Here is a 12716-nt window from a genome sequence, read left to right on the forward strand (position 1 = left end):
GAGCGTAAGAGGGCACCGGCAATGACTTGTTTATAAGAAGTGGCATGAATCGTATTATAGGAAATAGAGATGCGGAAGAGGCAGCAGGCCAGGTAAGATTGGAGAGCAAAGGACAACGCGAAGACGTCGTCCATGTGCTGCGCTGCTGTAGGACTGATGCTGAGGAAGGAAGGGAAGAAAAGTCCTTTACTGTGTGCCAGGCCCTGAGCTCAACACTTTGTAAATAGCATCTCATTTGAGCCTCACAATAACCTTGGGATGTGGGTGCAATGAGGACCCTCAGTTTACTATCGAGGAAAATGGGGTAAGACAGTGACATCTGAGGCTGGGTTCGAACTGACTCCAAGCCCAATGCTTTATCGATGTGCCCAACTACAGTGATATAAAACAAAGAAAGCCTAAATCAAGGGCATGTACATTTGCCAAAGGAAAGCCTCTAGCATTCTGGGTAATTTCCACATGATGATAACTGATTGGATGTTTTACTTTTTTTGTTTCGTGGATCTCTTGGACAGGTTGAGAAGTCTGTGAATTCCTTCTCAGAATAATTTTTTTAATTAAATATAGAGTAATTAAATATAGGTAAATTCTGAGCTACACTGAGGGCAGCTAGGTGGCTTAGTGGGTAGAGAGTCTGGCCTAGAGACAAGAGGTTTAAATCTAGAATGTACCAGTGAGCTCAGGCAGAAACGTCCGGAGGGGCTAAGTGGAGTTGGCTGGCAGAGGGTAGGACGGAATGCATTCAAGGAAAAAGATGCCATTCTGATAGGAGAAGGCAATGGAGGAATACCAACAATAGCTAGCTAGCATTTACAAGGTTTACAGACACCCACAAGGATAATAATGAGCTAACATTTATTGAGAGCTTACTGTGGGTTAAGCTCTTTACGAATACTATCTCATTTGATCCTCACAACAACCCTGCGAGGGAGATGCTGTGATTATCCCTATTTTATAGACAAAGAAACTGAGGCAGGCATGGATGAAGTGACTTGCCCAGTTAAGTGTCTAAGGCAGGATTCAAACTCAGATTTGTCAACTCCTGCTCCCCATCCTAACCCAAATTGGGCCAGGAAAGCGCTAGAGACTAGGTGGGAGGGGACAGTTCGATTTCAACTTTTCTCTCATGCAGAATACTTTAAAATTTTTTCATTGATGCCTTTTGTACAATACAGTATTGGCAGGCATGGATAGTTGAGATCTGCATCACTAGAGATTATACTAATAATAATAATAGAATTTATATAGCACTATTATGTGGCAGGCACTTTACAATTATTATCTCATTTGACAGATAATGATCCTGGGAGGTAGGGGCAATTAGGATCCTCGTTTTATAGATGAGGAAACTGAGGCAAACAGAGGTTAAAGTGGTTTGCCCAAAGTTACATGGCTAGTAAATACCTGAGGCCAAATTTGATCTCAGGTCTTCCTGGAGGAAGACCCAAAAGTCTATCCACTGAGCTAAAATGTCCATGTGGAGGAGTGTCAGCACAGTGGACAGCGTTTGGGATTTCATGTCGGAGGACCTGGGCTCAGTGGTGTCTGTGGGGTGAGTGATTTTCTTTCTCTGGGCTTCAGTCCTCTCACCTGGAGGGAAATGAGGTGGTTGGACCAGATCGATGACCTCTAAAGTCCCTTCTTGTTCTAAGTCCGAAATTCTATGAAATCACAGATCCAATGGAAAGTTGTATATTTACAAGAGAAAGGAGAACATAGGAATTCTGCTGTTACCAGGCAGTGATCCCCTCATCCTTAGCAGCTTGGGGGAAAAAGGGACATGGCCAGATGCCCCAGTTGGGAGATATCTGAGTCAGGATTAGAACCCAAGACTCTGGACTTTGACACAATTGCTCTCCTTTAGGTGGGAAGAGGTAGTTAGTGCTTTCTCTCCCTCCTCAAATAATCAGGTATCTGTTTGCCTCCCAAGCCACCCTGAAAGCAAGGTTGGTTTTTCCTTTTGTCTTTGAACCCCGGTGCCATTAACAAATGCTTGTTGGGCTAGACCTGGGGGAAGAGGGCCCTCCACCCTCTCCAATCACCTTGGGCAGGAAAGATCTGCCAAGAAACAGTTCTATGGCCCTTCTGCCACACCCAGGCCCCACCTGCCCTCTGGCTAACAGAAGCAAAGTCCAAGGAGACTGTTCACACACAGAGCTGGGCAGCCCCATTCTTTAGGGCAGGCAAGTGGAGAAAGAGGGAGGGACAAGGTGATAACAATAACGGGCATCCTGGACTTCCTGAAAGAAGGGTCTGGAACCACCCAAAGTGAAGGTCACATTCTCAAAGGGCCGGCCTTATTCACAAAGCACCTCCCTAGAGGGATCTTTATCCCCATTTTACAGCTAGGAAAACTGAGGCTCAGAATTAAGAAAGTGACTCACAGTTGAATCAGTAGAGACTTGTACTTCTGACTCAAAACCAAGGGCGTTTTGCACCCGGCTCTCAGACCACAGGCTCTCAACTCTCCCCACCACGTTCCCCCAGGGGTGCTAGCTAGCTCCCAGGAGATTTCTCCCAACTGTAGCACCCTCCTCTCCCCCGACTCATCTTCCCTCTAGAAGTCTAAATAGAGGATTCCTGTGGGGAGGAGAGCCTAGTCCATTCCTAGAGGTCCGGGCATTGGGCAGAAGCAAACTGGGGGTCTCCAGGCCCCCATCTTTCCTCCCTGGAGAAGGGGGGCTCTTCTCCTGACTATGGATTGGCTCCACCATTCTGGGTATCACAGGCTATGAAATCTAAAAAAGGAAGCAACGACTCCCTCATTTTACAGATAGAGGGTGTCCCAGAGGGGAGGGGTGGGATCTGAACCTAGGGTGTCTGCCTCCCAGCAGAGGCGTCCTCAGCTGTAAAATGGGGGCAAACCCTAAGGAAGATTTGATACCTCCTGAAATCCTCAGAGCAAAACTCCGGGTCAGCCAAGGACTGGAATAAAAGTGGGTGCCCACCGGCAGGAGGCACTGGTGGGACAAAGGATGGGGATATGCATGGGGGGGCGGGGGAAGGTATTGTTAAAAAAGGACAGAGGGGTGGAAATCTGAGACACGGGCAAAGAACTGTCCACAGTGACTACAACTGTAGAAACAAAACCATCCCTAAAAGGAAGCTAAACTCCGAGTAAGCAAATAAGCAATGGAGGCACCCGAGACCAAATAAGGGCATCTCCTGGGGCAGGGGCAGATAGTGTAGACACAGCCTGGACTAGGAGCCTCTGAGAGGTAGAGGGGAGGGGGTAGTGTGAGGGGCACCAGGCCTGACCACTGTCCCACTGGGGGTCTCAGCTGCCCCATGCCTCCAGGGCCTTGGTTTCTCCAGGATGAGGCTGACCTCCTGCCAGCATTCAGTGCTGCTGCTCTGTCCCAGATCTCACCTCCCTTTTAGCCCCCTGGTCCAGCACCCCCTGTTCCTCAGGTGCTAGCCAGGCAGTCTTCTGGCTCTTGGGGTCACCTCACCCCCCCACACTGGGCTGGAGCCCAGTGAGAGGCAGGGGTGCCCCATGGGTCGCCGTCTCCCATTTCCCGGCTCCTGACTACTTTCATTCCAGGCCTCGGTGCCTACCAAGCCACCAGCCCCTCTGGAGAGTGGGGTCTCCATTCCCATTCCAGTAATCTCTCATCCAGTGATTATCACTTATTAGCCTCTCCCCTTTCCCAGGGAACTCTCCCTATCAGCCCCCACCCAATTGCAGCTGGGCCAAGCCCTGGGGCTCAAAGTTCTCCTTTATGATGCAGCTTGTAGGGACAGAAGGGGAGGGGAAGGTGAGAGGGGGTTACCTGAGGTCACCAAGCCCCAGAGAAGGGCAGGGGGAGCTGTGAGAAGAGGAATGATGGATGCAAAGGCCAGGACCTGGGTTCAAGCCTGACCTTGGTGGAGTCATTTCCCTTCCTCTGAAAGAGGTACACTAATGAACCTGGTGAAAGCAAGTCCAAGCCTGCAGGAAGACCCTATACCTCCTCAAGCCCACAACATAGAAGTGGCCGAGCTAAAGTCAGCACAGCCCAGAAGAGATCGCGTGTGGGGGAGGGGGGGAAGGCCCTCTGATCAGCCAGCAAGTCCATCCCTCACCACCCTGGGCCTCAGCTTCCCCATCTGATTCAGACCCAATCAGTCTGGAAAGCTTGGAAGAACATGGAAGGACAATGGGAGCTGGGGGAGGGAGAAGAGTGGTCAGAACCCCTGGGCTCTTCAGTTGGATCATATAACTCTGGAAAACTTGTGGGGAAATTTTTGATTATCTGTAACTGGCAAAATAAATAAATTAAAATAAAATTTTACAAAAGAACCCCTGGGTTAGTCTAATAGCAGCTCTGCCTGCCTGATGAGACACAATTACTCTCTACATCTGGATCTGGAAAAGGAAGGGGCTGCCAAGAGGGACAGGGCAATCTTCCCAGCCCTCACATTCTCTTCTAAGGCTGTCTCCAACTTGGACATTCTCTGCCCTAACATACCTTCCAGCTCTAACATTTTAGGCTCCAATGCCCTACTCACCCTTCCTATCTAAGCAGTTAGGTGACACTGGACTGCTGCACCAGGACTCAAGAAGACCCGGGTTCAAACCCTACCTCAGAAATTCACTAGCCGTGTGACCCTGGCCAAGTCACTTCATCTCTTCTTGCCTCAGTTTCTCCCACACTGTAAAATGACATAACGACAGCATCTCATTTCTAGGGTTGTGGTCAAATGAGATGACATTTGTAAAGCACTTAGCACAGTGCCTGGCTCTTAATAAATCCTTCCTTCCTTTTCTAGGTGAGATCCTACTTTCTGGGTATAACTGAAGTGTGAGTACCGCCTCAGATTGTGCAAAGAAGACTCAAGACTCCCTTCCCCTTCCTAGAGCCTAAAGTCTTCCCTCCCCCACGCCCCACCACTCCAAAATTAGTCCTGATTCTTACCTTGGAGGCATGTCTTCCAGTGTCTTCTCCGGGAATTTGCCCATTCTAGAAACAAGAAATAGAGGGGCACCTGTTAGAACTGATGGGATTGTACAGCTTAATGAAAAAGGGATGCCAGAACAGAACAAAGGGGCCCTTGGGAGATAATTTGTCTCTTCTGAAGTCTCAGAGTAGCCCACTGGAACCCCAAACACAGAGGATGAGATTAGGCATGGGGGGGGGGGGCGCCCAGTCTTTTGATCTCATCTGATGCCCTCGTTTTACAAACAAGCTCGATGAAGGTCACTGTCCAGGCCATGGCTGCCCAAGAGAAGAGAGAGAATTCGTTGTTTTGGTTTGTGTTTTAACTCTTACTTTCTGTCTTAGTATCAGGAGAGCAGTTAAGGGCTAGGCAATGGGGATTAAAAGTGTTCAGGGTCACACAGCTAGAGCACGTCTGAGATCACATATGAATCCAGGACCCTCCTATCTATCTTTGAGAGGTCCGGCTCTCCACCCCCTGAGCCACCTGTCTGGCCCCGACTACACAGTTCCTATTTATTTCCAGCTCTGACAGTGTCTGTTCTAAGGACCCTCCTAGTTCCAGCTTTCCAAGGTTTATCCCCTTAAAGCTCCTTCCAATATCTTGCTTCTTAAGGGCCCTTTTCGTGTTGCATTCCCCACTCTCAGGCCCTTCCAAGCTCTGACATCCTCTGTTGCAAGATCCTTTCCAATTCCAAGCTGTTAGGGAAACAAGTCTCAGTCCTTCCGTCCCTTTGGGCCCAGGATTTAGGCATCTGTTCCCTCATTTCCAGAAGGCCTCTGCTCCTCAGGTGGTCAGCGACACTGAGCCAAAGATCGGGAATTTGTCCTGGGGAAAGCGCCTCGTCCAGCCTGGCCCAGGGTGACCCATCCATCCATCCCTCCTTTGTTTTCGGACCCAGGGCATCCGGGCCCTTCTCAGGGAGAGCTGCCAAGGAGTCCTTAATGCCCTCCTGGCATAGCAGCGCCCACATTGAGCCTCAGCCACTCTGTGTGATCTGGGGGAGCTGACTGCCCTCACTCTGGACCCAAGTTCCCTGCCTTAGGAGGCTGGGGAGGACTATGAGGACAGGCATTTCCTGGAGGAAGAGACCAGGGTTCACAGCCCTTCAGTGGCCTCGCTGTGGCTCTCCTCACTCCCCCCAACCCTGGGCGGCAGCCAGCAGAAGCCATGCCCTGTTACAAACTCTTCCCTCCTGCCTCTCCCCAGGGCCATCTTTCCTTACAAGCCCTTTAATTCCCACTAATCCTCCCCAGAACAGAGCGCAACGGTCTGTCCACCTCCGCCTCGGAGTCCTCCCATCCCTGTGCAGAGGTCCAGGCGGCAACCCAGCATGCCACAGGCCAAGCTCCCTCCCCAGACTCGGTTTCTCCTTCTGGACTCTGTACAGCAGGAAGGGGACGGGGCTGACCTAATCCTGGGAATGATGACAGCCACCATTTCTATGGCACGCTAAGGTTTGCACACTGGCCCCCAGGCCGCCTCCTCTGCTCCTCACAACAGTGCGGCGAGGCAGGGGCTCTTATTTTCCACATTTTGCAGACAAGGAAACTTAGGGGGTGGAGTGGGGCAGAGGTTAGGGTGATCTGCTCCCCCAGGGATGAAGGGAAGGCCTGGAAAGGAGCACAAGAAAGTTGCCTACTTGCATAATCCAAAACACCAGATAGCACAAAAACCATTCTCCCTGAACGAAACGTGCTGAATTAAAACTAGCAAAGCTTTTAACTGACCTCTTGACTCCACCTGTGTCCAATTCAATTAGACCAGGGTCAAACTTTGCTGCCTGCCTTGATCCCAACAGATGCCCAAGATGCCTCCCTGACCAGGTGATGTTTGTTATGTCTCAGGCAGCATCCCTGCTTATCACACTCCCCCATATGGGATAGGAGCCCTCGGTCTATATCTGAGCCTCAGCTTTCCCTAGCAAAGTGAATCCCGTTCCCTCTGACGTAAGATGTTGTGGAGCAGTGGGAAGGCTGCTGGCTCTGGATTCCAATCCAGCTTCTCTGAAATTTATTACCCGGGTGACTTTGGGCAGGTCACCGAACCTCCTCAGGCTTCAATTCTCTTTTCTGTACAATGAGGGGGTTGACTCAGACACTTCCCAGCTGTGTGACCCTGGGCAAGTCACTTGACTGCCATTGCCTAGCCCTTACCACTCTTCTGCCTTGGAGCCAATACACAGTATTGACTCCAAGAAGGAAGGTAAGGGTTTAAAAAAAAAATGAGGGGGTTGGACTAGATGGCCTCTGAGGAGCCCTCGAATTCCGGATTGGGTGAGCCCCTTGGTTTCCTCCAAGGGAGCCCCCAGAGCAGAAGGGAACAGAAGGACTGATGAGGATGAATAAACCGGAAAGTGGAGTCCTGCAGCCCCCCAGAGTAGGCAGAAAGTCTTTTCGGTGGACTAGATAGCAACTCTTGATGGGTGTCTCAGTCCCACCCCTTCCTTCCCCCCACCAAAGGAAAATAGCTCTGGTTTAGGGCAGGGGGAGGGGAAAGGATTTGACTTCCCGTGAAACTGAGGAGCAGATGGAGGAAGAAAACACCAGCCACCACAGAGACAGGAAGCGGCCGTGGGCACCGGGTTCGGATGCCAGCCTTGGCATCGGGTAGCCCCGCGTCCCGCTGGTCACCCTGGGGCTGTGTGCCAGGGCTGATCAGTATACCCACCCCTTAGCTGAGGGCCAAGGCAGGAGTGGGGTGGTCCCCAGAACACCCTCTTCTTGGCATTTAAAGCCCCCCACACTGTGCTTCCTGTCGGCCTTTCCAGGTTCCTCTTCCTCACGGGGTGGGTCTCTAGCACTTGGCCTGCCTGCTGTTTGCTTTATGTTCCACCTGTTCCCATCTCCCACCTCTGTACCTTTGCACAAGCTGCTCTACATGCCAGGACTCAAGTGCCATTCCCTAAACAAAGCCTGCTAGATATCCTTGTGCCTTCCCTCCCAGAAATCACTGTGTATATATTTTCTATATATCTGTTACATGTTGTTTCCCCCTAATAGAATAGAAGCTCTTTGAAGAGAGGAACTGTTTCTTCTTTGGCTCCCTGGCATATAGTAGGCATTGAGAACTGCATATCTAAATAAGCTGGAAGGGACCTTAGGGATTATCTATCCTAAACTCCTAATTTTACAGTTGAAGAAACTGAGGCTCAGAAACAAGAGGATAGTAGATTAACATTACTTAAATAAATGTCATTTTATTAAGTTATTTTTAGTTACATTTAGTTAAAAATCAGTCACTCGCTGAGCTAGGAAGTGACAAAGCTGGGGGGCTAAGTCAGATCCCCAGCTTCCATCTTAATTCTCTGCCATACTGATCATGAGGTCACTTGAGCCCCCGTTTCCTTATCTGTAAAATGAGGGGGTTGGACTAGATGGCCTCCGAGGTCCCTGCCCAGTTATGGCTTGGCTTCACCATGAAGAAATAGCAGCAACTTCACATTTCTCAAAACCTTGAGGTTTACAAAGTCCTGTCCATAAAAATAATTGGCCCCATTTTACAGAGGGGGAAACTGAGGCCCAGGGAGATAGGACGTGCCTAAGATTGCCTAGCACTTGGCAAGCCCAAGCCTCCTGCTATTAATATCCCCTCTGATGGCTGTGTCTCTGCCCAACTAGGGTGGGAAGGAGAAGGAGGAGGGAGGGAGGGAAGAGGAGTCCTCTGGGCTCCCTGTCGGCCCATTGTGTCCCTCCTCCACACTGCCCAGGCTGATTCCGCGGCCGTGGCACCTCTACCTGGAGGTCAGGCTGACTATCGGTTACATGTCACTGGGGCTGAAAGCAGACACGGTGTTCCGGGGAGAACAGCAGGGCCCCTGTTCTCTCGTGAGAACAGCCACCCGCCCGGCCCCACAGCTCCTGTTACCCAAACAATAACACGCAGTCAGTCATCTGGCACCTTCTACGGAGGCAGTGGGCTGGGGCCCAGGGCTATCTCCCCAGCTCCTGGAGCTAGAAGGGGCCGGGGTGGGTGCCTGCACCCCAAGGACGGCCCGTATCCTGGGGGGCCCCTGGAGGAGGTGAGGAGATCGGGGCCCAGCCCTGAGTAATACGGCTCTGACTCCTCTCCACAGAAGCAGAAATAGATGACTGGTTCGAGATTACTCCGTGCATAAAGATAAAGCGCTGAACAGAACTGAGTCACCAAACGGCTGTAACCGACCCCTTGATTGGAGAAACTGAGACCCAGGAAAATGACGCGGTTGAGGGATCACCCACTGGGAGCTGGGAGAGGTCCTCCAGGACCCCGAGCCTAGGCCCAGGGGGTGGTCCTGGGCAAGATTTCAATAAAGGTCCTGCAGTTCCAAATCCAGCCTTACATGGCCTCTCAAGAGGGAGGTAATCTAGCTGCTGGCAACGCCGGCATTAGAACCCAGGTCTCCTAGCTCACTGAAGGGTTATTTCCTACCCATAGCCGCCGTGAATCCTCTCCGGTGCTTTTTGGTAGGGGGCCCCTGCACCCAAAGTGAGCACCAACTCTGCTCTCCTCTGCCAGCTGCTACCACCACACAGGTCCCCTTTCAGAAAAAGCCATCCCCAACCCAGTTCTCTAACCTGGAATCCCTGCTAAGAGCCTGATCTCTGAATAAGAGTCCTGAAAGGAGTTGAGGCGAGGGAGGGGGGTGCAAAGCTCGAGCCCCACGCTGAGACCCCGAGCCCTTCCCCTCCAGCGTGGTCTCAGGGCTGGACGGTCGGCCGTGTCTCCATCTTGGCTTGTCCTTGTCCCCTTCCCCCCAGGTAACTGGAAAAGGCTGCTCTCTAGCCAGAGCTCTAGGACTCCTGGGTCCCTTAGGAGAAGTCTAAAGATCCAGCAGAGGCAGAAGCGCCCCTTGCCATCTCCCCACCCTGGCACCTCTGTTCCCCAGGACCAGACCCCCTCCCCCCAGCACGGTGAGAGAGAGGGAGCAGAAACAAGGCCAGCCTCAGCTCCTCAGCTCTCCTCGGGTGACTGAGTGAGCAAGGGAGCCTGTGAGTCAGCGGGACGGTGATGCTGGGCCTGTAAAACTTCATGGCAAGAATCCCAGGGCAATTTACTTCAAATTGCTCCTTCAGGGCTGTTACCTAATCCCCCAAAGGGCCCACCCCTAACTCTCCTGCCACCCCCTTTAAAGGCCCAGCAGCAGCCAGCCACCCTGGGGGCCGAGGGACCCCTCTGGGTGTCCAAAGGAGTGTGCCTCCCTCACCACTCTCCTCAGGCCTAGGCCCCAACCCATAGAACCAGGGATTGTGCCCACTGAAGCACATGCAGGGATGGGCAGGTGATCCGGGCCCTGGGGCTCTGCGTGCCAGGGCAGCAGCCAGGACATCTCCTACTGCTCAGCTTCGATGGGAATGAGGGGCCCAGGGCCTGGCTCACCCAGCTTCCCCAGAGCATCAAGCTTGGTGGAGATCCAGTTCTTACTCTGAGCCCAGCTAAGCAACAGCACTTGGGGATCAAGGGTTCAACGCCCAAACCTTCTCCAAGTCCGGCTAACACCTCACAAAAGCATCGGGACAGAAGCTGCCTCTTCATTTGAGAAAGGAGAGATCCCAGGAGAGATTGCTCTTTTCCCAGAAGCTGGAGGCCAGGGTAAGAAGCCCATACTGTGCCCTCAGGTAGAGGGGGTGGCGGTGGTGGAAGGGCTTTGTAGCCCTTCTCACTCTAGACCTATGATCTTCTGTTTGGCTGGCACCGGCTGGTCTTCCCAATCCTAGAAGAGCATAGGTTGAGCTCTCAAAAATTACCCTCCAGACACCCAGAGACCTTATTGCCTCTACTTTGGAAGACACTGAGCTGCAGGTAAAACTCAGAAACAGGTCTCTGCACCCAGCCCCTGCAGGGAGGAAAAGCCGGAGGATCATAGGCACCACGGGCCGGAAGCAGGCCCTGGCATCATTCCTGAGACCCATAAGGCCATTCCTCGGTTCAGGGGAGACTTAGCTGGCCCAGCCCTGCCAAACAGAGGAGTCTGATATGGGAGAGGATGGGGAGAGAAGAAGCCCTCGGGCAGGCAGAAGCAGCTGGGGACAGCGAGAACAAGAGACCTGTTTGGGAACAGGCTAAAGCCAGGAGGGGAAAACTACTGGGAGAGACGGTTCCATAGCCCGTGCCAGCACTCTGGCATCCGGGCATTCCTACTCCTACCTGCTGGTACTGGGGGAGTTCTGCAGAACTCTGCCCTGAGCGGCTGCCCCCCCCACCCCCCAGAAAGGTGTGCAAGTATGAGGGGTGGAGCAGCTGCTCCTCGGGATTCCCTCCCCGCCCCCCCAGGAACGTGTATGTACCAGGAGGAACAGTTACAGCCCTCCGCACCCCAACACACAAGAGTGGCTCATCTGGGAACAAAACTCCAGCCTTGGACTCCCCCTTCTCCTCTCCTCCCTCACCTGGTCCCTGGGAGCCGCCCAGCCAGATTCCCCTGGACGCTCTGCCCCAGGGGTGGCCCCCTGTGTGGGGGGCTGTGTCGTAAGAGCAGACGCCCCTCAAGTTTCTCCGGGGCTGGGGGGGGGGGGAGGGTGTGGAGGGTGAGGTGGAGAGGGAAGAGCGATGCAGCTTGACTGTGGGGTCAGTCCAGGGAGATCCAGCTGTTCCTCCCGCCACCACCAGCTGCAGCGCCGTCTTTGTCTCTCCCGGGCTGGGGGCTCCCATCGCAACGGGCCCAGCCCAGGCCGGATCCTAGGAGGTCCCGCCCGCTGCCTCCTCGAGTCTCGAGAGTCCCGGCCACCCAGCCCCGCTCACCTCCGGATCCAGTGGAAGTAGCTCGGTGAGCGGCCAGGGCTCCCCGAGCTGGGCGAGCGGCATCGTGCCGGCGGCCCCCCGGGCTGGCGCGGCTGCGGCTACGGCTCCGACTCCCGCGCCCCGCGCCCCGAACCCCACGCACCGTTCCTGCACTTCTTACTCCCTCGGTCGGTCCGCGCTGCCCTGGGGGGGGCGGGGCCCCGCCACCGCCGCCGCTGCCGCCGCCGGACCCGCCTCTCCATTGGCTACCTGTGACCGCCGGAGGGGAACCACGCCCCCGCCCCTCCCCCCTCGGGCTCTCCCAACCCCCACCCCCACCCCGACGCCGCATTCCGGGAGCAATCTCCCTTTCTCACCCCTTTTCCCCCCTTCCCGGCCACATTCCCGGTCAGCCCTTGTCCCCCCCGCCCCCCGTATGTCCCTCGAGACTCCTCCCGTAAATCATTAACCCTTGGACTGCTCCGACTCTGGGACCATTCTCTCTCCTCCCCCACTCAGCACATCTGGGGTGGTTCTGCTCCAGATGTTGACGCTCTTCTCCTAGGGAAGACCACCAAGCAGTTCTCAGGCTAGGGGTGGTGGGGTTGGGATGTCCAGATGAGAATTAACCCTCCTCTCATCCCATCCTATCCCTGAAGTGGCTCCTTTCCCTCTGTCCCACGGCCTCCATGGAGGAGGGACCCGGGGTCCACTCCGTCCCTAACCTCTAGACCTCCCATTAAGTTGTCATCCTGGTGCATAATCCCTCCTGAGTGTCCCGGGCCCCACAACTCCCTTAATAAATTGGCAAAATCTGCATCTTTCCCTAAAACTGGGTGAGGTGGAAGATAGGGGAGAGGTGGTCTCGTATTCCAAGTCTTAAAACTTACACCATTAAACCATACATAGCCTGTTAGAATTGGAAGGGATCTTAGAACAAAGAATGCCCCAGCTGAAAGCAAGCTTAGAACACAGGAAAGAAGTTTAAAACATAGAAGAGTACAGCAGGAAGGGTCATTAGCATGAAGAATGACGGAGCTGAAATGGGTCTTTAACTGAAAGTTAAAGGAGGGAGCAACTAGCTGGTTCAGTGGATA

At 53.5% G+C, this 12716-nt stretch overlaps 1 protein-coding gene across 3 annotated transcripts in view; it reads right to left on the reverse strand.

Annotated features, from left to right (window-relative positions):
* RPS6KA1 (ribosomal protein S6 kinase A1) overlaps positions 1-11846 on the reverse strand; it is a 63807-nt gene extending 51961 nt beyond the window's left edge. The window contains exons 1-2 of one of the 3 annotated variants that reach the window (XM_056795479.1): positions 11641-11846; positions 4899-4943 (exon numbers count right to left, since the gene is read on the reverse strand). In XM_056795479.1, the coding sequence (XP_056651457.1) occupies positions 4899-4943; positions 11641-11703 (108 nt within the window). In that variant the 5' untranslated portion in view covers positions 11704-11846. The remainder of the gene's footprint in view (positions 1-4898; positions 4944-11640) is intronic. The other 2 variants (XM_056795478.1, XM_056795477.1) reach the window with 2 other exon arrangements.
* Between the last annotated feature and the right edge of the window lie 870 nt (positions 11847-12716).

Source organism: Monodelphis domestica, chromosome 4 (genome assembly GCF_027887165.1).
Source record: "Monodelphis domestica isolate mMonDom1 chromosome 4, mMonDom1.pri, whole genome shotgun sequence".
Lineage (NCBI taxonomy): Eukaryota > Metazoa > Chordata > Mammalia > Didelphimorphia > Didelphidae > Monodelphis > Monodelphis domestica.